The sequence below is a fragment of the Apteryx mantelli genome, chromosome 13 (genome assembly GCF_036417845.1).
Source record: "Apteryx mantelli isolate bAptMan1 chromosome 13, bAptMan1.hap1, whole genome shotgun sequence".
Classification (NCBI taxonomy): domain Eukaryota; kingdom Metazoa; phylum Chordata; class Aves; order Apterygiformes; family Apterygidae; genus Apteryx; species Apteryx mantelli.
The window spans coordinates 18,403,604-18,426,638 of record NC_089990.1 but is presented as its reverse complement, the minus strand read 5'-3'; the positions used below and the strand labels follow the sequence as shown (position 1 = coordinate 18,426,638).

Genomic DNA, 23,035 nt, shown 5'->3' with positions numbered 1-23,035 from the left:
CCTCCAGAAACCGACAACTCAGAAACACTGCCATCTGCTTGAAACAATAATGAACCACAGTTTTCACACACTGTAGACAGTAAGCAATTTTTTTAGAGCTACCACAACAGAGCTGTGAAGAGTCATCCCTTTTCTAACATTGAGCAGACTAACATTTTCGTATGCAGCCGAAACACGTCAAATGTCATACCGTGCTGGACAAAGCATGCTCTTCATTAAGGTGTCCAGACCACAGCAAATTCCTATTCCACTGCACAGCACAAGTAACAAGTAACTACAAACTGGGGCTACATGAAAAGGAAAACTTCAATAGCTGTAACTCTTGCAGTTGTTGCCACAGTTTCCAGAGGGCCCCTGTGGTTCATCCACCTCTGCCAAGCGAATCTAGGACCCCTCCTGCCATCATTAACCCCATCCTCTTTCCATCAGCCTTGGAATATGGTGCCAAATCCTTCCTCCACCTCCTAGAAAGGTTCTGCCATAATCTGGTCTGTGAAAAAATGTACCACAGAATAACATGTTGCTTAAACAGACATCTAAAATAGTGAATAAAAAACATCAGAATAAATTAGTAATTACTACATGCTCTAGATATTATCTCTTTTTCTTCATTTCACAACCTGTACTCTCCAGCACCAGAGATCAGAAACGTTAAGTTATTCAGTGCTTTGTTAAACATTACTGAACACTTTGCTCTGATCACATACATCTCTTGATCTTCTCAAGTCTCAGGATTAAGAAAAATCTGGATACAGACATAATATCCAGCCAGCTGAAACTACTAAGGGATTCAGCAGGGGATGAAGCATATGTTGGACATCAAGAATATGATGTGAATGAAAGTCATAGAACAACCTATACATCTGAAATTAGGCATGAATTTATATTCCTTGCTGAACTGTAGCTTAAAAAAGTAGTCACAAAGGTATTGTGTGTGTATCAGTCCTCAGTACATGTCAATACATTGTTGAAACTCCCGACATCAAGCTAAGTATACCACGCAGCAAAAATGTAATGTGATACAGTGACATTACAGTCCTCATGTTCAAATCCAGCAGTAACTGCAAGGAATGTCTTAGAAAAACAGGATCAGCCTTGCCATCCATCAGTGGCTCCCATAATTATGCCAAATGAAAAATCATTTCTCCCTAGTAGGCAAAAGGCTAAGGCATTTTTCTGCATCATACTAGCAATCATTTGCGCTTCTGTCATCAAAGGAAAACAGCTGATCTTGAGAGTCTGATCTTATGTTACAGAAGTCCCACTCCCACATAAATGCTGCCATCTTTAAGACCACAACATCAACAAGGAAATTACTCCTGATAAATAAGATGCTATGGATATTTGTTAGAGATTGAATCTTACAAGTACTGAATATATTTGCTTTTCATGGAATTTAAGAGGAATCAGACAACATCTGATCACAGCCAGTACAATTCTTTCTAAGGAAAGCTGGAGGATCTGTTAAACAAGGGAGAGGAACACAGATTTATTTTGTTCCTTTCAGAGCTATGAAGAGAAGACAGGCTTTGGAAGCTGCCCAAAAATTGGCCTTGTAGGGAGAATACTGCCAAAACCAAACTTCTGTCAGTAGGCCAGGCAAGAGGAGAGCATTACTGCGCTAACGCAGGAGCACATTCTTTTTAAGAATCACAAACATATCTTTCATGGATAATCACCACATTCAGAGAGTTGAAGTGTATGGACAAACTTCATCCCTTACTTGAATGAAAGGTGCTTGCACCCACTTACTCCAGGTACAGTTTCATCCTTTGGAGTCTCTCCAAGGACCCTTCACGCAAGGACAGAAATGTAGAGAGATTCCTTTCATGGCTGCCTCCTCACTTCCCACGTTGTAGCTAGGGACAGTTTTCACGTACGCACACCACAGAAACACCAGTCTTTCTTGTTATATTCTGTGACAATAAAAATAAAACAGAGACTTAGCTTATGGTCCCTGTCTTCATACAACTTCATCTTTGTATTAGTTACTCTTACAGCCAATTTGGCACTGACTTAACTGGAAGCAAGATTAGGTCTATACATTGTTTTTCCGTAGCACAACGAGAAAAACTGTCCTCACCTTCTTTTTGATTGAAACTGCAAACAAGAAGTAAAACTCTGAATAAAAAGTGCATATGCTACAATCATGGTAAAAAGACGTAATACCACAAAATGCTTGTGGAATGCAATTATATGGCAGGGAGTGGAGATAAGAGGAGGACAAAGCAACCACGTAGGGAAAGAAAAAAAGAATAACCTGTGTTCTGATATCAACAATATTTCTGGTGCAAAATAATATATTTTACATCATGCTAAATTATATAAACTCTAACAGCCTTTTAATCCCACACCAGTTGCTAATCTCACTCTGTGTTATTTATCAGGAACAGATTTGCTTGTTACTATATCTACCATTTGATTTCATTTCACACCTCACTATACTTGCACAATGGAAACAAGTAATCAGTCTTCCTTTTACTTCTGTAGAATGTCTAGTCATTTTACAGTCTATTTCTAATGTACAGGCAAGAGATCAGGGAGATATTCAGTACACCAGTGTTTATAAATTAAGCTTATGTCCTGAAGTAAATGTTCCAGCTGACACAAAACATGACATTCCCACTCACAAACAGCCTAGAACATACCACCCATTTTCTCCTGCTCCCATTAGTTAAAACCTAATTCTACGTCTCTATCCTAATATTTAGATCCATTTAATGGAGATCCTGCCTGAGTAATCACTCTTCAAGAACAAGACCTCTCATGACCACGTTCCATTTCACTGAAACAATGAAGTATGAGAACATGTAAAAGCATGGGAGATAGGGCTCTCCCTAGCCTTTCACCTGCCCCATTCTTTGCCCTAGAGCTGAAAGCCCAGACTTGCTACTTTCAGGGTTAGTGCTTTCATCTATGCCACTAGCTATGCCATTTCATCTACACTAGAAGCTCCCCCCACAGCCTACAACAAATGATGGCTCAAGTATTAAATATAAAATTTAATTTTTCATATAAGTTTTCTGTAAATTAAGCCCAAAGGTTGAATAAAAAAGTGATTATTTCTAAGTATTTTGAAATTGCATGAATTTTTATATTCATGTGCAATGACAGGTGCCTGTACAGATATGTATGTACATGACAGGTTGGTTCTAGAAGCAGTTATCAAGTACAAAAACAAATGCAAAGAATTAGTGAATGTGTCTGACCACACAAGACTTGTGGGTGGAACTCCCATTTGTTTAATTCACTGGTTTCAGTGGTGTTTCAGTCTAGCCAGATTTTGTTTTGTGATGTTCTTTGGAAAAGTACAGTATCACAAGTATATAACTGAGAATATTTAACTATTATTTTATCATAAATTGCATTAATTCAAGTTTCTCAAGACTTTATGATCACCTTCCTGTCTACACCATCTCTGCACCTTCTTAATACTCTCACTGTCTCACTATATCAGGTTGAAGTATTTTATTGTCCTCTTCAGGAGCTTTCCTTCTCTTCCCGCATCACTGGGAATGTCTCTTAGTTCCTGGTTAGTCAAATACTACTTGCCATTTTCCTAGAGAAACAGACATATCTTATTCCAGTAGGGCCCTTCCTTACTGAATCTAGAGCTCCTGTTTCCTCAGGCAGCTGGGAATCCTCCTGCCATTCTCCTTGCTGTCTCCCAGTCTCAGTCTCTTCTTTCCCATCTCTTAATGATGGCTTCTGTGCCAAGACAACCTTTGTTTCTGATCAATACCCTCCAGCCTTCAATTCAACTTTCTGCTGATTTTATCCCTCCATCCAGTCTCAGATTCACCAGGTTTCTTATCCACTCTTGTCTTCTTTCCCTACCCTTTCCCATCTACCCTACTGTGTCTTTTCTGTTGCACTTGCATCTGGCAGCTTCTTTCTCTTGCCTTCTTTCTGGCTAGCGTCTTGCACTTAGGCATCAGTGAAAATGCAGCAAAGCATCCCAGTTCCTGCTGCTAATGCCAAACTCCACCCTGCTTAACAGAAGCAATTACTGGAAAGATTTCTAGCCAGTCATTTAGTAGGCATGGTACATGTGAATTCTGCTCACACATAAGAGCTTGAGAAAGGGCAGAGAATGGGCCTCCTTCTGCGAAGATGGGGTATAATCTCTGATTAGCCCTGGCTAATGTGGGATAATGGATAACAAAATCACAGCAATTAGAGCCTGCAGGGACATTGGGAGACCATCTAAGTCCACCCCTGCCCTAAAGCAGAATCATTCCCTGAGGGAACTTTGTCTAACCTGTTTTTAAAAAACCCACGATCTTGCATGAGAATCTAGTGCAATGCTCTACTAGTCCTTCCCCACTATCTAACTTGAATATTCATTGTAATTTTAGCCCACTTCTCTCCCCTCTCATTTATTGTAAACATGGAAAATAGTTTATTCCTTCCTTTTTTTGCAGTGGAAGTCTCTGTATTAAAAGTATCTTTACTTAGTGTATCTTTTCTCAGCTTTATCTTCTTAACCTAAAATGAGCCCAGTTAGCTTTAGAATGGCTGTATGGGGTCAAAGCACATGCCTGGCAACCTGTTTCTGCAGTAGCCAATAATGGACATGCAGGGAGGAATGTAAGAAGAAAGTAAATATATAGTGCTACTTCCTTGTTACACAAACTCAGCTTTGAACAATGTGCTAGTCAGGGGCTGAGCCAGGGATGGTATTTCTGTTTAAAATGTCTTTCAAGCTTTCCTCTTATAACATGTTTCTTCGTCCATAATTCTTGCTGGATTTTCTCTTGTTCAACCATGGTGAAAGATAAAGAAATCTTAGAGGAATTTAGCCACTAAAATCTTCAAAGCCACCCCTGAGCGTGTTCAAACCAGAAATTTTCAACCCTGTGAAGCCTGCGAGTGGACTACCAGAGGAAGAGGAAACCACGCGCCTCTGGCTCGAAGGGCCCCTCCTTGCCAAGTGCCTGTTGCACAACGCAGAAATGCTGGAGTTCACCAAAGGAAAGAAAGGTCAGCAGAATTTTTTTTAGTAGATGCAAAACATGTTTTCCCTCAGCCTTATTGTTGGAAAGGGTTCAAATATGAGAAGAAGGCGAGAAGGAGAGAAAAGATGGAGAGAAAGAAGAAAGGGGGGGAGAGAAAAAAGAAAAAAAGAAAAAATTTGGCCAGGAGCAGGCCTTTTTTCATGGAAAACCCGAGCCCAAGCAGACACAAATTAAATAGCAGAGTTATACGAAGCGGAAATAGGGTCTTACAGTGGGGCCCGCCGGGCACCTCGCTGCCAGCCCCGCGTGTGGCAGGAAAATGTCCCCCGCCGCCCCCAGCCCCTGAGGCGAGACCCGGCCCCGCTGCTCCCCAGCCCGCCCGAGGCGGCGCGGCGGGCGCCCTGTCCGCGAGCCGTCGAATCGAGCCCGACGGACGCGGCGCGGCGATTGGCGGAGCGCGGACGGCACCGCCCCTCCCCTCACATGACCGACGGCGACGCTTTTGCTGCGCCCGCCCGCTTCCCCTCCGCTCGCCCCTCGCCGCCTCACGGAGCCCCTTCGCCTGCCGCCGGGAACATGGAGCCGCGCTGGTCGCCGCGGGGGCCGCTCCGCCTGCCGCGCTGCTCCGCCTGCCTCCTCCTGCTGCTCGGCACCGCCGGTGAGGGGGCGCGCCGAGGCCTGCGGGCGCCTGCGGGCGGGCGCGGCTGAGGGGGCGGCGGGCCCGCGCGCCAGGGCCGTTGCGCCGCGCGCGCGCGGGCGGGGGGCAGTTGTTGTCCCCGCGGGGGCTGGCGCGTGCCCCCTTCCCCCCCCCCCCGCCGGGCACGTGACGCGGCCTCGGGCAACGGCCGTGCGCGCGGGGGCGCCCGGGGCCCTCATGCCCCGCCCGCCCGCGCCCCGCTCCGCGCCGCGCCGCCGGGGGCTCCCCGCCCGCCCGGCCGGGCTCTGAGGGCCGGCGCCGGCGCCTCTCCGCAGCCCGCGAAGGCCCCGCCGCTCGCTTGGCTCTGTGGGCGAGCGCCTGGCGGTGGGGCCGCCCCTGCGCCTCGGGGAGGAGGGCGTGCGGGTCCGGCCGGCAGCCCCTCCCTGCCGCGGGGAGCCGGGGCCCGCGCGGCCTTCGGCCTGCCGGGGCGGCTGCGACCGTGACGCTTCTCAGCTAGCTCCGACCGGCAGCCGAGACGCACCTGGGGCTATGGGCATCAGCAGCCGTAGTCTCCCGCTATAGAGGATGTTGGGATAACTTTTTTTTCATTAGAAAAAAAAAATCAAATAGGAGTCAAGCAAGTGCTAGTAATACGTTTTTATCTCTAAAGAGATTAGTTATGTATATTTCTGTACTTAAGTGAGTTTGGGGGTGAGTAGAGGGGCATTTCCCTTGCAAAGCATTCTCACAGCATGAAGAGCACTTTGCAGAGTAACATTGTTCTTTCAGATCGTGGGTTTGAGAGAGATATTGTCTGCCCCTCCATTCACTTTGTATTTTTTGTTAATACTCTATTTACTCAGTTATGAAGCCTTATACTTAAATGCTAGCTTTTGCCACTTTTTGCCATTGCATTAAGTAGCAGTATTATACCATAGCTCTTCTATTACTTAGTCGTTGTAGATGCCTTTGGTATAGTAAGGGTGAGAAAGTGGATGTTTTGTTTTAACGCTCACCCGCACACACCTCTTGTGTACCTTTATAGCCAAAGACACTGCTCCTATAAAGAGATACATTGAGTAGATGTTGTGAAAAGACAGGCTAATCTACTTCTGATAAATGCGATCCCCGGTCTTATTATCATGTTTTACTGTCTGCAGTACTGTTATGTGAGCAAAGCATGCAAGGAGGATGTCTGATCTTTAGGTTTCATGAAGAGAATGCCTCTCTTCTGCAAATTTTTTATTATAAATTTAGCAGTTAACTGAATATAGTCCTTTGTTATGCCGGCGCTTCCTGCCAACCGTGCTAGACCTTTGTCACTTCCGTGTGTGTGTGGCTTTTGAGGACATCTAATCAATTACTTAAAGGTAGGCCAGGTGTCTTATAGGGAAGATGCATCTTCTTTTGGCATCTGGAATAAGGTTGTACTGCCAGAAAAAATTTTTTTACACTTACAGTTATTCACTGTTAAGTAGGTCAGGGTGTGTAAGGTGCATGTGTGTGTGCTGAGATTATCTTTGTTGGTCAAGTCTACTGTATGCACTTGCTTACTGTAGCATTTCTTCAGTTTTACTGCTGCATCTGCCATCACCTATGCTGAAATATCCCTTTTGGAGAAGTTATTTGCAAGCTACTTTCTCTATAAGGAAAATAGTCTAAGTACTAGTTAACTTGGTACTTCTAAGTAGGGGCCACTTCATTCTTAGGATGTTTTCAGTTACTCATAGTAAATAAGCTTTCTTCCTTTTGCTCTCACCTACTAACTCATAGCAAAAATAGTTTCACAGCTCAGTTATGTCTTTTTTTCATCTCTTAATTTTTATGTGAAGGTGGAAGAGACTTTCCTAATATGTAAAACAGCATTGAGAAGCAAAGAAATTGCAGTATTACAAAGCAAGTTAGTAAAATGTTAGTATCAATCTCTTGCTAGTTTTATACTGCTTTTCAAATTGTGGTAAAATAATTACTTCTAAGTATATTGTACTTTATGGCTTAGTCAATAGTCTTTTAATATGCCATGTGACATGATGTGTATATACTGAAGTACCATGGCTATCCTGGCTAGTTGCAGTGGCTTCCAGAAACTTAAGGCCTGACCCAGTTCCTTCTGAAATGAGAATGGATGGTAATGCAGAGCTGGTACACAGGTACAGTAATAAATAACTCTTGAACAAAAAAAATGGGGAGTTTTTATTTAACGTTGCTGGAGCTCTAAGCTACTTCTTGGCAGTAAGTTTGTGTGCTTTGCAGTAGTAAATTGCAAAGCCAGTATCTTCTAGTGTACCACAGATCTCTGCACAAACAAAAATTCTCCTAAAAAGGCATACCAAACTGGTTGTTTATGACTGTGCAAGCAATCCTTGGTGTTTACTGCCTTGCTTTGGAGGTAAATGTACTACTTGTGTCTCTAATTCTGCTAGCTGAGGGAATTCCCGTTGTAGGTATTGCCTTACTGGGCATTACGGCCACTATGGAAGTCTAACAGAATCTTCTGCTGCATAGAAATTAATGTAAACAGGGAACTTCAACTACCTAGCTATTCTTTATGTATGCTGCTGTATTCTTTTTTTCCCAACTGTTCAAAATCTCATGGGTCCTGGAGTGTTTAGTTATTCTTATCGCTGTCTTTTCCACTTGTTCACTGTCAGTCCGAAGGGATGAAGTGAGCAGAGTTTCACTCTACCCAGAGTCAGAATTTTATTCAGTGATTAGATGAAGGTGAGTGGAGGTGATGGAGGTGAGTAAATGATACAAAGCTTTGAGAAGCAGCATGCACTATGGAAGGCAGAAATAACATTCAGAACGATCTTTTGCTTTACTGGATTGTTTTCTCCTTTTCTTTAGTCGCTTCTCTAGTTGTAGTATGAGGTTCTCCAGTTAGTTAGGAGTGAGCACCTGCAAAGATACTAAGTGGAGAAAAATGCTCTAGTTTCATAGAAAGAGCTGCAGGTTTTAATGGATCCATTAGAACAGTCAGGCAGACTATTGCAGGAGGGAATGTATGCTGAAATGCATAATAGCCTCAGGTATTTTCAGGAGTAAGGACCAAACTGAATTTTCATTTCTGTTGTCTCCGTGCAGCCATCTTTTCCCATGAGCCACAGACTTCAAAAGTCTGGGCAGAAAGAAGCTCTCCTTCTTTGACTTGCTACCTCCTCCTTGTGCTTTGCACCTGGCAAATTTTACATACATCCAGTATACTGTTACCTGTCACCTTCTTTGGCAGCCATGCACAGGGGGTAGGAAGGTGCTTTTTGAAGAGCTTCTTTCACCATTTCCTCAAATCTCAGTGCTGTTTGGTAGGATATATAAGTAGGAACCTCCAACAATTTAGACGATATCTTGAGAGAGTAGATGGTTTCAGTTCTTTAAAATTGTTTTTATTTAAACTGATGGTCTGAAGGAATGATAGGTTAAAATAGATATATACAGAAGTCTTATGAGGAAAGGCTGAGAGAGCTTGGCCTGTTTAGCTTGGAGAAGAGAAGGCTGAGAGGAGATCTTATCAATGTGTACAAGTATCTGAAGGGAGGGTGTCGAGAGGATGGGGCCAGACTCTTTTCAGTGGTGCCGAGCGACAGGACGCGAGGCAATGGGCACAAACTGAAACACAGACACTTCCATCTTAACATGAGGAAAAACTTTTTCACTGTGAGGGTGACAGAGCACTGGAACAGGTTGCCCCGAGAGGTGGTGGAGTCTCCTTCTCTGGAGATATTCAAAATGTGCCTGGATGCAATCCTGTGCAATATGCTCTAGGTGACCCTGCTTGAGCAGGGGGGTTGGACTAGATGATCTCCAGAGGTCCCTTCCAACCTCAGTGATTCTGTGATTCTGTGATACAAAACATCTGCTTCAGTTTCCGTGTCAGAATGATGCTTTGTTCTTCTGACATAGTTTGTCTGTTGTGAGAGCTTTGTATAATTCTGCAGTGTTTAAACTGCCCCTGTTGCTTTAGCTTCATATATGCTCTAAGATCTTGCTTCAAGTTCAAGCAACAACATTTTGTGCCTTCCTACTGGAAGGAAGTAATGCTAATACTTTCAGCTAGCATCTCTAAACTTCCCTCGTGCTGAAGCTATAATGCTAAACAACCATGGTGATGTCAAAATAGCTTTCCCTGATAGTAGAGGATGCAGATGAGCCATTACAGACTGCATTGCTCTAAGCAGTAATCTGAAGCTCTGAGGTATCACCTGCTAATATTTAAGGGAGGCACCTGGCCGTCGCCTTATATTTGAGACCAGCAGTCTCTGTGTACAGAGTTATTATTGACTGACTGATCAGTAAATAAGAAAGCAAGAGTTTAGCAAAATAGGCAGTCAGTGGGAGCTAAAGGAAACAAGCTTGACAGCAGAACAGAGCCCAATGTCTGTTTTTTCTTTTTCTATGAATGAGCAAGGATAGGACAAATAGGAAGGTTGCTTCTGTTTCTGATGCAGGAGTCCATATTAGGAGGCTGAAAAACCTGTAAAGTATGACTATTAGCCATAACATTTTTTACAACCCTTCCAGCTTATTCGTTATCTCATTTAGTGAGTTCTTTTGAAATGGTCTGTGAATTTTCTTCTAACAAAACGTGGATAACTGAGGTCAGACAGCAATTTATGTAACAGGAGCCTACTCCGAGGATATAAGAGCATGGCCTGTGTTTCTCAACATGACACTGATGTGACATTAACTAGTATTGTGCTTGGTTAGTTGGAGTAATGTATTCACTGCCACCACTGAAACAAATTCCTTGATGCTTGTTTCTTCAAGCTCAAGATAAACCAAACTTACTTTAACTTACTGCCTTGTCCTTGGTCCTAAAAATTCTTTCAGCGTAATAGTTTCATTAGGGTGATAACACTGATAAATCACTAGTGTGATATCAAGCACTATTTCCCATGCTTCAAAGTTAACACTATCAAGTTTTTCAAGCTCTACCTTAGATTCTTATTAGGGTACGACAGTTAAAGCTTCTCAATTTTGACAGTCCTTTTAATTCAAAAGCGCATGAACAATGGCAAGTTATAGTTGTAGATTGTTACAGCCAGCTGTCTTGCATGCTGAACTGTCTTTACTGCTGGTAGAGGAGAAAACCTGTATCTGGCAGGGAGAAAATCCTTAGTGCCAAGGCAAAACATGAAGCAAAATGTAAAGTACGTTGACTTGCATGTGTTGGAGATAGAGGAACTTAGGTGATCTGTGGGAGAGAACTGCATGATCATGGTGACAGTATGTTTAAGGAAGGCAGCCTGATAAATCTCAACCTTATGTTGTTCTAGGGAAATGTGGCAGACTGAAAAGTTTGGACAACAAGCATATGAAAGCTCACTATGGGAAAATGCCTCCCTTGAGAGTCAGACTGGGTTAAAAATCCAACACCTGTAAGAAGTTCTCTAAAAACTTAAAGTGAATTTAGCATGCATGTCCTTCAGGCCAGAAATTGTGGAAACACAATGAAGGCTCACAGATCTTGTCCTTGAGAGGTCATCTTGAATCATGCTGCTTGATGAAACATAAGATAATATGGGGGCTCTTGTTCTGCAAGCGCTACTCTGTTTAAATGTTGCAGTGTTCATACAGTTCTGTTTACACAGTTTCAGACACTGGAAAGCTAGTGTTCATTTAAATTGTTAGTCTTCCATCAGGTAAGTAGACTGCAAAACATCCTTTTCAGAAGTTTTGTCAAGTCTTGATAACACTTCATTGTGTGCTTCCCAGTTTTAATAATTGTTAGAAATCTAGCAATTCTTTCAGTGTCTGGCAAATGGAATCTGGTCGTGAAATAACTTACTCTGTCTACTACCTTGTAATGAACTATCCTCAGAAACAGTTCAACAAAATGAAGTAAAATCAATGTCTTAACAGCTGATAATCATATCTTACAGGTTTTTTTCTGTCCTATGCTGTGGAAGTAGATGTGAAGGATGCCTCTAATGCTACATGCTTATATGCACATTGGATGATGAGGTTCTTGATAAAATATGAAACAAACAGTAGTGATTATGTAAGTATTTGGAACTAACCTCTGTTCAGAACTGGTTCAGTTTTGGGTAAAACTTTTAAGTATTCTCTGGTACCCAGTTTATTGATTTTTGACTAAGTTGTTAAGAGTATTCTTAAACATGCATTTTAAAATAAAGTGTAAGAAATTCTCAGTTCACTTATTTAGATGGCATACTTGTCAAATTTAGTGAGCTTTGTTTATTGGTGTGGTAGTGTTCTTAACCCGAACAGTAAGTGTTAATTACAGCTCAGCACGGTTAAGGTTTACAACCAAGTTAGCTTTGTAGTTTTGTACTTGAATCTGGTATAGCTGCTTTCCGAGTCAGGTGTCAGGTAGCATTTTTCATAATTTTGTAGAGTCATCTAAAATATGGAGCTAATCTTGTGCAGGGTTCTGTCTAACTCTAGCAGGCTTATAATACTGTCATGGGAAGAACGGCTGTCTGAAAATATCTAAAACTGACCTTTTCTTCTAGAAAAACGCAACCTTGAGTTTGTCATCCAATGTGACACACGATGGAAGCATCTGCGGTAACGACACGCAAGCTGCACTTCTGGCAGTACAGTTTGGAGAAGGTCACTCTTGGAGCGTTAACTTTACAAAAACTAATGAAACTTACCAGGCAGACTTCATCACGTTTACCTACAATACCAATGATACTGCTGTGTTTCCTGATGCTAAAAGAAAAGGTAATGTTCAGTGCAGGATCACACTTGCAAAGTAGTCTCTGCTACAAGTGTCATAGCTCATGCACCCTACTGTACTTGGATTTTTTTATTGTCTAAAGCATTAACAGAGCGTCTGATGACTTCTATGCCATATACTGCACAAATATTGTTCATCGTACTTGCCTACTGAATGAGAATACAGACTAGTTAGCTTCTCTAACTCTAATGATGCCTTTAAGTGCAATGAAAGGAGGAGGTCAGTGAGGTGCCGTTAGTAGACAACGGGTATCTTGAAGTGTCATTTTAGTGTGCACTACCTTACCTTCCACAGCTTTTAGCAAAACAAAGTTTTAGGCTTTCTGTGTACTAATAGACTTCCTATTAATAATAGTTTTTTTTTTCTTAAAGAAAAAATTAAGTAAAATATTTCTCCTTTCTAATGACTTGTCTAGTTCTTGAGGCTTTAACTTCTTTGCATTACTTAACACTTCAGGACAAGATATATAGCTAAAAAATTGAAGAGAGGTAAGGGCTGTTAGACTTAATTCCCATGAATTAAATTATTCTAATTCTTTTTTTATGGAATTATAGAAAACATAACACTACCTTATAAATACTCTTGCAGGTTATGAGGCATTTTAATGTCAATTAAATGTTTGTGCTTATTTGTAGGACCAATTACCATTGTTGTAAAGGATACTATGCATCCAGTTCAACTGAATAATGTCTTTGTGTGTCATAATACTGACTCTGTTGAAGCAGAAAATGTAACACAGTTCTTCTGGAACCTCACTCTGCAGGCTTTTGTTCAGAATGGCACAATTGGAAAAAAAGGTGAGTATTTCAAACTGTGAATGAACTGTTTTGTATTGCACCTTGGTGCAACAAGCAAAGTCTCATAATAGAAAATCTACCAATTCTTAAGATTTGCTAGCTATGATGAATAATACTGGTATAAATATCCTCTGGTAAGCCTTGCCTTGTTCCTAAAAAATGGAGTAATGGAACAGGTTTAGTAGTGAGCAGTAATTTAGACTGTTTCCCAAGTCAAGGCAGTAGTCTAATACAATGTGTATTCTAGTAATCAGAGTATTAAAAACCAGCCCATCAAGATTGCTATTGCTGAATAGAGCATCTGAACTTCAAGGTTTTTAACTGATTGCTTTCCCTCTTCAGAGGTAGACTCTCTGCTTCTACCTTTAACTACTCCAGAACCTGCTGCCTTAGCTCTCAGCTGAAGTTCCTGCTAACCAAGAGACTAACACATCATCCTGCTACGTATAGCTTTAATAGGACTGTTTACTTAGTCTACAGCAAATGTACATCACGCTTCTATAACCACTTCAAGCTATCTTTGTCCATATACTTCAGTGCATCAGAAATAATTAGTATGATATGTGCTACATAAATAAAGGCCATGGCAGTGCAGAATTTCTGTATTAAACAGAACTTCTCAGTCGGAAGACTTTCTTTTTGATAAAATCTCAGCAGTGAAATGGTTGTTAAAATTTCTTCTGTCCAGAGTCTAGGTGTGATGCTGATACACCTACTTCTGCACCTACTGTTCTGCCTACTGTTGCCAACGTAACTACTGCATCGACCACCACTTTATCACCTGTTCCAACCACTGCTCCCAAACCTGTGGAGAATCCAGACACAGGAAACTATTCTCTTAAAAGTGAAAATGAAACCTGTCTTCTGGCTAGTGTGGGGCTGCAGCTGAATGTGTCCCGAGACAAGGTACTTCTCTCATGTTTTAGAAGAATAGAAAGGTTACTGTAGTTCTTTTCATATAAAAAAGCAGGTGCAAGATGTTTGCCTCCTGCACTGCTGACTGCCCAGAAGTGCTTCTCAGTATTGTGCATGTCAAGTCTCTGACATCAAAATAGATATGTGGCATAGTATCTTGCCTCAAGACCTTATCTGGATTCAGCATAACTAGTTACTGGAAATACCTCTAACATGATTAAAAGCCTGGAACTTTCTTTGCTTTTAAGGCTGTGGAGCCCTGCAGGGTACTGTCTTTTTCCCGCAGAGGGAGCCAAAGCTAAGCTGTTTTATTAGGTGCATAAAATAAAAGCCCTGATATGTGATTATGATTACTACTTTTTTTTTTTTTTTTTTTTTTTGAATAAGCGGTGGTGAGACTTTGCTGTGCAATTTGTTTGCCTCAGTATTACTAGCTTTTAAGCATGACTCAAGTAGCCTTGGTTAGACAGTAGTCAGACTCAGTCCTCCTACTGTCACCTTTTTCATGACAAGCTCTTCTAGCCTAAGACTGCTACCGACTGACATACTAGATTGCTAATGACAACTGAACTGCGTTGTTATGGTATTTCTATATTTCAGCCTCTTTTGATCAACATCAATCCGAAGACAACTAGTGCTGATGGTACCTGTGGTAACACAGCAGCTACTCTGAGATTGAATGATGGAAATAGCAGATTCATTGATTTCACATTTGTTGTTGTAAGTAACTTCTTTCAGTTTAAGTTTCCACTTTAAATGCATTGTATGATGAGCATTCTTGGTAAAACCTTTCTGTAGCTTTCTGGTGATCAGTTGTTCACATATAGGAAGTAAAACTGGCTGACTGCCCTTGGGATAAAGTTCTGAGAAACATAAGACTGTGGTAAATGTGCTTACCTCTGGAAAGCATGTGTTCTCAAAGTCAAATTGCAAAATTGCACACTGACAGTGGTTCTTGCTTCTTAAACAGAAGAACGCAAGTGCCAATGTACGAAGATTTTATCTGAAAGAGGTGAATGTTACATTGCTCAACCATGTGAATGGTTCTGGTAAGAAATGATATCTGCCTTAAACCAAGTATGGCCTTTTATTCTGTGTCTGTATTAGCAAATACTTCTGACTTTTTTTTTTTTTTTTTAATGCTGGTTATGCCTACTTTGACTTCCTACTTTAGGACTTTAGGCCAGTATAAACAGAAGTAACAGAAATGGCTGCAAGAGTTACTTTAAACAGCAGCGTAGTACTGTTCTCTCTTTCTGAAGCTTCCTGCCAACAGGGTCTCTTATGCTCGCCTAATGATTAAGATACATAAGAGGGCTTTTTTGTTATAATTTTGAGTAGCATAAGTTTTTGGGGTATAGAATATAGTTGTGCCAACTCTGAATTTTTTTTGTTTTCCTAAACTAGCTGTTTCCTTTGCCTGAAGTTGCTGCTGTATCTTCCTATTGCTTCCACTTAATCCTGACTGGGAAAAGAGTGTTCCTTCTAACAGCTGAAGCATTCTTTTTTCCAAATCAAAAAGTATGCTTTTTTTTTTTTTTTTTTAAATCTGTGTTTATCATAGCTGTTGCAATTAAAAGGGCACTAAAACAAAAATGCTCGTACCTCTGCAATGTTGGGATGAGTGGAGGTACAAGGAAGGCTAATGTCATGTCCCTGTGGAGGTTAGATTAGTGATAAGCATTATAAAAACTTTAGTGCCTGGCTTCTTACGGTTAAGCAGATTGGTCATGCTTCAGACTACCTTGTATTTCAAAGTAGCCAGTGTTGAAAAGTAGCCTCTCTAGATTAGATTCAGCTCTTTAGCTTTATGAATGTATTAGCATGTCTCTTACATTTGAAGTGGGCCTGCAAATTTCCCTGTTAATTTTTTCCCTTTGTTTAGTCATTTTAAGTGCAGATAACAACAATTTCAGCAAGTGGGATGCTTCCCTTGGTAGTTCCTATATGTGCCGAAAAGAGCAAACTCTTGAGATTAATGAAGTTCTTCAAATACATACTTTTAATCTAAGGATTCAGCCATTCCTCGTGAAGGAAAATAAGTTCTCTACAGGTAAGAGTAAACCTATCAAGTTGTAATATGTTCTACTAAAGAATTCTTACTTGCTAAAAAAACACCTAACAGAGCTGGACATAAGCACTCTATTTTTTCTGAAGCATTGTTACAGTGTTTGTTTTTACATGGAATTTAATGAACTTCTGAGACTGACATTCAAGTTCAAGGAAAACTGTCAGATTTGTTCCCATTTAAAAAAATGTCTGCCAGGTGTGTAGGTTCTCCTTCATAAAATGTGAAGGAGCTAGAGACACTGAAGAGGGACTTGAGCATTGCTTGGCAGAGTGGGTCAGAAATTCTGACATCTTCCTGACACATACCTTTTTGTAGCTTGAGTATGTAAGAGAATGGGACAGAACTTCAGCAGAAATGCACTTTGATAACACCATTAGGCATTTATTTTCTTTTGACGTGTCAGTCTAAGATATAGGAATGCTGGGAAAAATGAGCCAACAGAGCTACTTCAAGAAACAATCTTGAATGTCCAGGATCAAAGACAAATCCTAAAGTATTTATTTGCTGTACCATCCTGATCTTGTTTGAGGAAAACTGGACTAACTTAAATTACTTCATTGTTAGCCATCAGTGTAACATGGTCTTCATGCTTCACAGTAATGCTGTCAGCATAGTCTTGGATTAGACTAATTTGTAGATAAATAGACTGGTTGCAAGTTTTTGAACCGTGAGAGAGAGAGAGAAAGAGAGAAGCTAACTCTCCTTATGTAAGCACAATAAACAATATTTATTATAATACTTCCTGAAGAATTATTTTACTGTGTAGTTCAAGTTGCAGCTAGCTTCTTCCTCCTCCTTCCAGTTATAGTGATTTCATCTGTCTCTAACTTACCTCCGTTGCAGTTAGTTTCTTGATGCCAGATCCATGTCACTTTATTCTTAATCAGTGAAAGCACCAAACTTCCCTTAAGCATGAAATAGATCATCCTGGTTCTGTCCTAAAGGTAGAAGAATGCCTTCCCCCTTTTCCTCTACAGATCTTGTGCACATGAAAACTCATATACCAGGATAGCACCTTTAGCTTACTATAGGTCATCAAATATTCTGATTGACTATAATGCTTAATATATGCCAGAAATACCCATGAAACCTCTACAGTTCTTTTTTATCTTACTATGCAGATGTGATAATACTTGATTTTGAGCATCTTCATATTAAGGAAAATAGTTTTTTTTATAGCACGCTTGGCAAGCATTCTGTCTTTATTTATTCCTTGTTGCAACCTTTTTCTCATCTACAGCCCAGGAGTGTTCGCTGGATGATGACACCATTCTAATCCCAATTGTAGTTGGTGCTGCACTTGCTGGCTTGATTGTCATTATAGTGATTGCTTACATAATTGGCAGAAGAAAAAGTTATGCTGGATATCAAACTTTGTGAATCTGAATGTGATCACTGTTCTGATTTCACTCTAAATGAAGCAAGTGCAAGTTTTGAAGTCCCCCCCAAAAAAAAAATCTTAAGAGTAAATACTAGCCACAGCTAATCGGAGTTGGGAAACAAAGGATGTTTTTGTCAGATGAAGCAGAACTGTGTTTTTAGTTTTCCTTCCCCAAGAAGAAGATGTGGGTTTCATAACTGTTTTGAAGATGTTGGATATCACTATTGGATAAATTATTAGGCTAAGGATTTTATTTTGCAAAAGCACTCAAATGTTTAGGATTTGCTTCTGCTTTTTTACAAATTGTAATTTGAAACAAGAACACATTCTAAACTGATATGCTTTGGGCAACTCCTAAAATTGCATAGAATTTGTACTTGCTTCTCTCCTTTGCATTCCTTAGTTGTTGTCATAATTGTGGGTTAAGTTGGCAGCATTAGTCACTGTGACTCGTGTAGTATTTAACAAGGATTGTCCAATGCCCAATAACTCTGGGTTTTGTAGAACTAAACTTCAGGCTGGTGATTAAGCGATCTTATGAAGCAGCAGCAGTAACCTACTTAGATTTGATGAAGCTTGAGTAGTTTACTCCTGCCTTGGTGGTTTCAGGAACCATTCCATATCCTAGACTGTACAGACAAAATGAGTAATCTGTACTTGCCAAACGACAGATAAATTGGAAGACTTCAGCACAGTTCCCAAATGTTTTCAAAAATACTGTTAGGTGCTGAATTCTTCCTCACTTATTATAGCTTGTCAATCCCCTAAAATACAAAATTGAAGCAGAGTCCTGCTAAATTAAAGCAGGCCTTTTGCTGGCATCAGTTTAAAGGGAATAATCTTTTTAAAAATTCCAGAACTTTTAAAGTGCACTTAACTTTATATCATACTTTGCACAGAAATGGTCTGTCTTGTTTCTTTGAATGACCATTATTTAAAGATGCTTTCATTTAATGAGCCAGTATAAGTTGCTGCAGCTTGAGCTGTCTTTAAATCTCTATTTGAATGGTTCTCTGCTAATCAAAATTTGCATTATAACTGTCCACCATTGGCATTCTGAATGTTCAGTGTACTTTGTGTTTGATTTGTTTGCTGTGTGGCATTTATTAATGCTGCTATTAAGAATGCAAAAGCCAAGCAAGTCTGAGACAAACCCCCTACACCTATTTTTCCTTGCTGTGTGGAAGGGATAATTAGCTTAAAATGCAGTACAACTGGACTGTTCTTAAACTGCAGCTCTGTAGAGACTAACCCTTGCTGCATAACTCTTCTCTGGCCTCCTTATGCTATAATATATAGTTCTTATTGCATGGGGGGAAGGGGAAAAAGGTCTTTTCTAAAAGATAAGTGTGACCCTTTTGCATATGTCATAACATGAGCTGCATAAGCTAGTCATTTAATGAAGATAACTTCATTTCCCCATTTAGAATGAGTTTAGCCTGCATCAATGCTGGTTTAATGTTTTATTAGTGTTTTCTAGGGTTGTAGAGATGTCTGTGGCATGTTTGTATACAAACCATAAGATACACTTCTGTTCTTTCAGTAATAAGGGTTTTTCTGTAAACGCAGCTTAATCTTGATACTGTCTAAGGAAGCAAGAATGGGTGGATAATGCTTACTATAGCATGTAGTCTACAGCTTGAATTTTGCATTGGTTACTGAAATTCATTTTAATGAAAGTGGGGAACTACTATAAGTTTAATCCTGGAATAGGCTTCAACACTTTCCATTTTAATTGGGGGGGGGGGAAAATGGTTCTAAAGACTTTCATATTAAAATATCCTTAAATGCAGAAGTTCGTATAGATTTTTTTTTTTTATAGCATTTTAGTGACTGATGTTTAAAGGCACCAGTTACCTGTGCATTTCTGTTAGAGAAAAGGAGTAATTACCACAGCTGTATTCCTCTGACCATATGAATTTTTGAACTGTGCACAGTTTCCAAGTGACAAAATACAAGATTGGTACAAACTCTCTTGAAACTCAACACAACTAAATGTATCTTTGTTAAAACTCGCAATTTAATCTTCATTTATAAGTATATTTGTTCAGAGATGAAAGTACTCCTAGACTGATGTGCAGATAACTGGTTCAAAAAACATCTAAGTTTGACATGACTGCCTATTGTTATAAAACCACTAGTTTTCCTGTATGTATTGTTCCATAGGGAATTGTCAACCTGCTCAACATGTGCTCTAAACAATAAAGATTGTTCTATTTCTTAAGGAAACTTGTTCACATTTTTTAACTGTTTTGAAAATGGATATATTGTATTGTCTTTTTTATTTTTATTTTTTATTTTTAGAAAATAAACTAAATGAGTAAGGTCAACTTTAATCAGCCTATATCTGAGATTCTGTTACCTAACTTGTGAAGGTGCTCCTTGAAGACTCTTCTGTTGCCTGGGTCTTAATGCTTTGTTTTGCAGCATGTTCTGAAACCCACTAGCAGAAGACAGCTTGAGAACTAATTGAGATACTCTACATCTGATTCACCATTAGGAGGTTGCTTATAAAGTTTTAGTCAGTTGTAGCTCCATCCATACAAGATGTTCTTATAACTCTGATTTTGTTAGCCAGCTTAACCTGGATTACAGCTGTCAATAGTTCAGTTTATCTTCCTGCAGTGCTCCTGGAAAGTGAAATCAGTCCCTGTTTAGCAAAGTGGGAAAGCTTTAGGGAGCCTGTTGGGAACTGGTTAGTAGTTTCATCCTCTAAGGTAGAAGCTGTGTAGATCCTCTCTGCACTGCCAGCTCATCTGTTAACAGTACTATCACAAGACTTGTTTCTGTTTCAAGAGAGACACTAGTCTCCCCTTTGCCATACCTCTTGTTGGTCTCTCATGTGTCCTGTATGGTCTGTAGGTCTCATGACGAGAGGAACAAGTGCAATCTAATACAATAATGATAAATCTACATTAATTTGCTAATCCTTGCTCCTCAACAAAATCTATCGTAGAATGATGAGTCTGTTAGTTATGATGCTTGGGAAGGTGGAATATTACTATTGTATTTTGGGGAGGGGGAGGAGGACAAGGTTTTATGGATGACTGTCTAGTGTCCTGTTGGGGAAAGGCTTAACTGTTTTAAATAATTAGAGGGAGACTGTAGTATTAAATATTTCTATTTAAATGGATTTCTTTTTCAAACTTACCCTTTTTCCATTTAGCTGAAGACTGCAGCCCAGAGGTGGACAACTTCATTGTACCTATAGCAGTAGGAGCAGCTTTGGGAGGATTAGTTGTCCTAGTACTAATGGCTTACTTTTTTGGTCACAAGAAACACCGTAATGCTGGATATGAGCAGTTTTAAAATGGGAATACTTTATTAAGAAAAATGAACTCAAAGACAGATCAGCAACTTGCATGCTGAGTCAGGCAAACTCTTTCTTAAAACTAGCTCCTGGTTAAGAAATGATGCAGACTTGAATGTCATGGTTTATATTTGAACCTAACAACTTGCATTGAACATGTTCTGGTTCATAATCAATTGATAAATTTTCAATTCTTCCAAAATACTACACTTTGAATTTTAGAATCTTGAGAATGCATAGTGGCATTTTGTGAATAAACATAGCTTTGTTCCAGTCTGTGGGAATCGCACTTAACTAATAATTGTATATGTTTGTGGGTGTTGAATATCAATGTATATAATCAATCATACACTGCAGTCTGTTTTGATTATTGACTGTGCCTTATATACAGTTTGCTAAATATTAAAGCTATGCTCTAAGATATCCAGACTGCTGGTCTTTTTAGCTTAAAGATACTGTGTTAGTAATCTCTGAGAGAAATTTTTTTCAGTTAATGAATGCATTTAACTTTTTTTTTTTTAATTTACCAGAGTGTTCTCTTGTAGGGCAGATACCAATAAAAACATAATATTTTGGCTACTGGTTGCATCTTATGATTGGAGTTAAAAGGGAAGATAACTTTTATATTGGGGCTAAAAATCTTGGGGCCAAATTTTCAGGTTATTTGGAACTGATAATTGTTCAAATACATCTGAAAAGTTTGGCCCGTACTCCTGCTGGCCTGAACAGGAATTCTGTTTGTCATGACGTGCATTTATCAGGGTCCCCGTCTGAAGACATGCCTCTGAAGCTTCTAACCGCTGCTCAGTAGTGATACATGGATAGAGGTGTGCCAACAACAGAGTGGCAAACTTGAGAGGTGAAGGATGGAACGTTCGTGGTACTAAACTTTACCCTTTTTAATCTGGAAATTCCTTGTGACAGGGCCATACCATAATACATACTGCAGCAATCTTCTTCCTCTAAAGAAGACAAAAAGGGAATTTCTGTTGCGGCTTGCCTTTCATCCTTAGCAAAGGAATTCATATTAAATGTAAATGACCCATTATCCAACGTGTATTAATGAATTAATATATGTTGATCTTTAGTGATCAAAGCTGACTAAAAGTAAAATGCAATTCAAGCAAAGCTGCATCTTCCGAGAAGCATGGGTATTTGTCAGATTCTAGTAAGAATATTTTTGAAATGGCTCACTGTATAAGGTACATGCTTCCTTTCCTCTTCCTCCCAAGTGTTGCCCAACTTGATAGTAGGTGTCTCCAGACTGCCTGAGTTTTGTATTTTCAGGTGTTTAGTATTTTCAGATGTTGAAATTTTGTGTATTCTTGTTTTCCTTCCTCTTAGCTGACCGAGGGCCTTATATAGCCTTTAATGAAAAGGTAGTGGTAAGCGTTTACCAGACTATCTGAGCTAAATCAGACAGTAAATTCCCCATAACTAAGGCCAATTCAGTTAGAGGCTTAAATGGTTTAAGTATGCACGTAAAGAAATAGCTGATAATTTTAACATTGCATTGAATGTGTGCATGATAGTTATTCTGTTCTAATATGAAATTAAGCAAAAAAATTTTCTAAGAAGCTGTGCTTTTTTTTTTTTTTTTAAAGCACATAAGAGTCAAACACCCTTACTAGAGCTGAAGCATGTCTTAAGAAATGTTTTATCTTGGCATCACCCGGATGGAGCGCCTCTCTCTTTACAAATGGGGAAAGAATGTTAGGCTTTGCTCCATGTATGCTTAAGGTGTATCACTGATTTTGAAATTGGCTCCCAGTGTTGTTTGTCCTGGAAAGGCCTATGCTAATTCTTGCATGAGTATTTGTTTCAGAAAGACGTTAATGGCATATTTTCCAAACTGTATATTGAAAACCACTGTAGCATTACAGCTGTCCCTCCTCTTTTTTATATGCTCTGTTGATTTCAATAAGATGTGCATAATTCTTAACTGAAATTGATAACCCTTTTCTTGTATTTGGATTAAAATAAATAAAGTTACCCACTCAAAAGAGAGTCTTTCAGTGTTTTCAGTTCAGTGCTTTCAGCATATATATCTTGGCTGTCTTCTGTAGTTTTCAGTAAGCTTGTCCTTTCAGTTATGTGATTTGTTATCTGTCATTTCACTTCTAAAACCTAAGGAAATATTGGTGATTTCAGGGTTTGGGAAATCATTTGGATAAAGCAGTAATATACCAGTCTGTCTTTTATGTTGCTTTTTAGCCAGTTTACCATTTCTGTGAGATGTGCTCAGCTAATGTGCTCTCAGACT

At 39.8% G+C, this 23,035-nt stretch overlaps 1 protein-coding gene and 1 long non-coding RNA gene across 5 annotated transcripts in view; one reads left to right on the top strand and one right to left on the bottom strand.

The window, feature by feature from the left end:
• The window catches only part of LOC136993290 (uncharacterized), a 32,787-nt gene extending 27,216 nt beyond the window's left edge, over positions 1 to 5,571 (bottom strand). The window contains exons 1-2 of one of the 3 annotated variants that reach the window (XR_010885560.1): positions 5,508 to 5,571; positions 1,753 to 1,916 (exon numbers count right to left, since the gene is read on the bottom strand). This is a non-coding gene — a long non-coding RNA (uncharacterized lncRNA). Of the gene's footprint in view, positions 1 to 1,723; positions 1,917 to 5,228; positions 5,328 to 5,507 lie in introns of those variants that run through there. The other 2 variants (XR_010885559.1, XR_010885558.1) reach the window with 2 other exon arrangements.
• Positions 5,391 to 22,779, top strand: LAMP2 (lysosomal associated membrane protein 2). 2 transcript variants are annotated; one of them, XM_067304260.1, is made up of 9 exons: positions 5,391 to 5,616; positions 11,475 to 11,593; positions 12,069 to 12,282; positions 12,934 to 13,095; positions 13,784 to 14,001; positions 14,611 to 14,730; positions 14,981 to 15,059; positions 15,896 to 16,063; positions 20,629 to 22,779. In XM_067304260.1, the coding sequence occupies exons 1-9, from the start codon at positions 5,442 to 5,444 to the stop codon at positions 20,769 to 20,771; spliced, it is 1,398 nt and encodes a 465-aa protein (XP_067160361.1). In that variant the 5' UTR covers positions 5,391 to 5,441; the 3' UTR covers positions 20,772 to 22,779. The 2 variants fall into 2 exon arrangements, with proteins under 2 accessions (XP_067160361.1, XP_067160362.1); XM_067304261.1 differs by lacking the exon at positions 20,629 to 22,779 and adding an exon at positions 17,322 to 19,798.
• Positions 22,780 to 23,035: the final 256 nt, after the last annotated feature.